Source organism: Loa loa (genome assembly GCF_000183805.2).
Source record: "Loa loa unplaced genomic scaffold supercont3.245, whole genome shotgun sequence".
Lineage (NCBI taxonomy): Eukaryota > Metazoa > Nematoda > Chromadorea > Rhabditida > Onchocercidae > Loa > Loa loa.
Window position 1 is genome coordinate 49442 of NW_018108425.1, and position 4870 is coordinate 54311.

Consider the following 4870-nt stretch of genomic DNA (forward strand, 5'->3'; position numbering starts at 1 on the left):
CCATTCATTTTCTTTGCATTTATCTCATCTACGGTGCTTAATAAGTTAATGAAGCAACATAACAGTGCTATTGGTCAGCAATCTTTATATGGTCGTTTCAAAGAAATTGTTATTATAGTTGTCAAATTAAATTGTTATACTTTCTGTCTACTGATGGTTTGATGTAGCACATAGCATTGTATGAAAAAAATTTTTTAAAACTTTCTTCACCAAAAAAGGATTCTGAATATCTTTGTTTTTTTTTCAGCTGCTCATTTTGTGCAGGATAAATTTTGTGAAGTTCCCATGCCTGAAGCTGATGAGCTAAGCCGCGAGTGGTATGTTTTGTCATGACTGTTTGGGAGTAAGTCTGATTTACTTTTTTCATAGAATTATTGTCTTTGATTCCCTTAAAAGAAGGAAAAAGAAGAATTCAAGGGCTGGGATCATACTGAATTTTTTCCTTTCGTTCTACGTAAATGAATCTTATCTATCTAATAATATTAATAAATACTGATCGCTTTGATCTAATGGAAATGCTTAGATTCATTTGCTCATCACTTTCTTCCTTATTCAGGTTGTCAGTAAATGGTATTTACCAACCGTATGTTCCAAAAGTAAAAAATGCTGAGGACGTTCGCCTGAATGGAAAACGTCAATCAGAAGCAACAGAAAATGCTGCAGGTCCATCGAAATCAAAGCAACGACCTCTCGGAAGTGTACCGAAATGGTTCAAAAAACTATAAATTTCTTTTTGAGTTTCGACGATTATAAACTATTTTAGCTTGCTATTCAGAGAATTGTCCAGAAATCCGAAAATATATTTGGTTCATTGACCATTTGGATACGTATTTTGGAAACTGAATTTTGGAATAATGAATTTGGTTAATTCATCTCGGCTTATCTTGCCCACCATAGCTCTTGATTCTGCCGTACTGTAAAATTACAAACAAAATGGTTATGAAAATACTTCTGTTACACAAAATACAAATTTACAAAGTGGTTCTGTCACTGTAAAATTTCATGTATTTCGTGTAAATTACATGAAGTACATGAATCCGACGTCTTTCTGTACTCTTATACGTGTTTTATTAATCAGTTAATTGTGGTATATATAATATATATTTGGTATTATTATTGCCCCTTATCAAATATTTCATCATTATCCGATCAGTTGTTATTAGCGCATTTTATCGTAATCCGATCAGTTGTTATTAGCACAATAAATAAGGCGAATACAAAGTTAAACTTGATTTTTAACGTATTATATTATAAAAAGAACATAAAAAATATTTTTAAAAAACGTACTTTTGTGTTCCTTTTGTTGATGAAGAAAGGATGACTAATTAGGCGCTTGCATATAAAATACTAAAGGTATGCAAGGTGTATGTGCGTGATACTCAACTACTACTTCACACTTCAACCAGTTATTTGTCAGTTGCATAACGGATAACATATACATTCATTATCTGGATCAAAATACAATCATCATATCGTATTTCAGGTACCGGTATTAGATGAAATCTTTCTATATTAAATTCACACTATCATACATAAATTATGCTTGATCTTCTTAAACTATTTGAAAGTAATCAATTATCAAGCCAGTGAAATTATTATCGGCGAAAGGACGCGGAAAAAGTATGCGTAAGAAAGAATACAGGAATGTTAAGCAAACAAATTATTTATGTGGGAATTGAGTATGATATTTTTGGCTTAAATAATTGCTAGTAATCAGAAATTAATTTAAGTCAATATTTGGATGTAAAATTCTTGGAGTCTTTTTTTTTCTGCAATATTGCGAAATTATTTATTCTTTGAATAATTCTTATTTGCACGTTTGTCATTTATCATCACTTTTTCTTCCGTTTTTTCGATCAATGGTGAGCAAATTGTTGGCATGCGCAATAGATCATATGCAATAGTTTTCATATCATCCAAAATCTAAAATATTAATTTCATCGTTATCATACTAATTTACTTTTGCATTTATAGAATTGCATTTTTAAGACACGTAAAATGATTCATTATCAATTTGCATGATAATAGATTCTTATCAATATGTTATTGAATGTATTTCTTTAATTGGTGGGATTAATTTCACTGATAATTTCATCTCAACTTTTGTTGGAAGCGTTACTATCATACATGCAATAATATATTTCTAATTCTTAGCTTATCGTTCACATTCTATCATATATAGTATCACTTTCTTTCAAACAACTTTCTAATTGCTCTTAAATTTTTAATATCTAAAAGAAAATTTTAGATAAATTTTAATTCTAGAAGTAAAACAGATAAGAAATTTTTATGAATAAAAATATTATTTGCTTGAACCGGTTCTGGTGAAGAATCCAATGAATAATTGGCTTTTTTTTGCCATCGTTTTGTTGTTCGAAGTATACTTGGTAGAACAGATATTGTTGCTGGTCCCGCGAGCTCTGATACCATACATTCACGATTTTTATCAGTTGGACAATTTGAATTTGATGCTACTGCTTCATAAAATGTACATGGGGTATTGCTACTTATTTCATCGTCCATATTTTTGCTTTTATTTCCCTAAAATAGATAATTGATAACAATGATTTATTGCAAAAATGATAGATGATTTTGATGAAGTGATATCACGATATTACATCTTAAAGTATCTTTCCTTTCTTTCTATATCATTCTTATTTTCCTGAAAAACCAATTATAATAACAACCAAGAAAATAATTATTATCATTATCACTTTCATACTTTCTTTTCTTTTTTTTTTTTTTGAAATAAATTTTAAAATGAAACCTTACACTTTAAACTATCTTTCTTCCAATATCATTTTCAATATTTTTCTTGTAAAACCAATTATGATAAAAACTAACAAAATAATTGTTCATATTTTGAAACTTTCATATTTCCCCTTCTTTTTTAAAATGAATTTAAAAATGAAACCTTTAGTTTTGCATGTTGAAGCAATTTTGACTTATTGGAAGTGAATTTTTGCTCTTGTTCCCTAAAATTTTACAAATTCGATACACTTTTACCAAATACAAATAAAAGGAATTTAAATTAAAATCTACTGATTGATTGATTGATGTGATTAATTGATTGGTTGATAGATTGATTGGTGTAGCAAATATTCAGTAACTGACCTACTGATTTATTGGTGTTATAAATATTCAATAATTATCACTTGTAGAATTCCCTTTAAAACTGCAAGTAATTTTTTTCCCCTTAATTTATTCATTTTAAATATGATCAATAAAAATAACAAAGGACAATGTATAGATTTTCTTTTTTTTCCTTGTCCTTTGTCGTTTCTTTTCTTTTAACATCAATTAATAATTTGAAATTGTTATAAATTAATGACGGATGAAAATTAGGAATAAGAAGCTAAAGAAAAACAGGAAAAAATGATAATTTAAAATGTTGCATATGTCGTAAAATATTATGATTAAAATTATTTTTTGTAAAGTTCATTTCCTTCTTTAGAAAACCTCATTAATGGTTTATTGCTAATTAAAATATTTTAAATACTTGATTAAAATTTAACAAACTTTGATAAATTGTTCGAATTTTGAGCATTATTTTGTAATATTTCACTAGTTTTAAGCTTTCTGGTTGTGCGCAAAAATTCAATGTAATCTATTTTCTCAATGTTATCGTTCTTTTCTTCCACCTTCTCTTCTGTCATCGATTTTTTTTTTTATTTTACTGAAAGCAAATTGAATTAACGCATCAATAAGTTTCATTGCAAAATAATTTACTAATTATAGACTAAGAATGGAATTGAAATATTTTGGGAGAGAAATTTCGAATAGGGAAAAATAAAACCTGAAACACTTCGATATTTAAAATGTAATTTCAAAATTTTATTTCAACTAAAATGTTCAATTATCAAATATTAGCAATTATATTTTTGAATTGTGATAAAAACATCTTATATCGAAGCAATCAATAAATGGACATAACCGGATCATTATCGTAAAATATCCTACACCAGAAAAATTAACGAAACGTACAAAACGTGTACAGAACACGTATAAAAAATTAATGACATCTCCAAAAAAACGTGTAAAGCTAATGACTTGTACAAAACATATGTAAAAGTTGATGACATGTGCAAAACATGCATAAAATTAATGATACGTACAGAACACGAATTAATTGAGAATTAATTGATATAAAGGAATAGAAAAGCAAAACTGATAATGATTATACGACTAACTAAATGATAAGAATCTAACAGAAATTTTCGGATTATGCAGAAAAAAAAAGCAGCATAAAATGAATGAAACGTACAAAATGTTTGTAAAAGTTAATAAAACGGCAAAAAAAACGCGTAAAAACAAATGACAGGTATAAAACACGTGCAAAAGTTAAAAGTTAATGAAATGAGCAAAAAAACGCGTAGAAGTTAGCGGCAGGTATAAAATACGTGTGAAAGTTAATGAAATATGCAAAAAAAAAAAAAACGCGTGAAAGCTAATGACAGGTAAAAAAACACGTGTGAGAATTAGTGATATAAAGGGGAAACACAAATTTCGGATTATTTGTTTTACATCTTTTAGCCGTAAAATTTCAACATATGAGTTATATGACAATATCAAATTTTAACAAAGGAATTGAATTTAATTATTCGAAAAAAAAGGGATGGTAAAATGAAAAGGAAGGAAGGAAGGAAGGAAAGTAAGGGAAAAAGGAAAATGGATGGATAAAAGAGAAATGTGTTGTGAATTTGAAAAAGTAACTAACATGATTTAATAAAGTATTCAAAATAATCTGATTTTCATTTGCTTCTTAGCAACTTGCTAATACCCACACACACACACACACACACACACACACACACACACACACACACACACACACACACACACACACACACACACACACACACACACACAC

General features: G+C 28.1%; 2 protein-coding genes across 2 annotated transcripts in view; one reads left to right on the plus strand and one right to left on the minus strand.

The window, feature by feature from the left end:
- The window catches only part of LOAG_18273 (hypothetical protein), a 7011-nt gene extending 6121 nt beyond the window's left edge, over positions 1-890 (plus strand). The window contains exon 14 of the mRNA XM_020450936.1: positions 557-890. Within this exon, the coding sequence (XP_020305330.1) occupies positions 557-725 (169 nt within the window). The 3' untranslated portion in view covers positions 726-890. The remainder of the gene's footprint in view (positions 1-556) is intronic.
- An 895-nt stretch (positions 891-1785) lies between these two features.
- LOAG_12665 (hypothetical protein) lies at positions 1786-2523 on the minus strand (the record flags this gene model as incomplete). The annotated part of the gene is made up of 2 exons (XM_003148177.2): positions 1786-1923; positions 2317-2523. The coding sequence occupies 2 exons, from the start codon at positions 2521-2523 to the stop codon at positions 1786-1788; spliced, it is 345 nt and encodes a 114-aa protein (XP_003148225.2).
- Positions 2524-4870: the final 2347 nt, after the last annotated feature.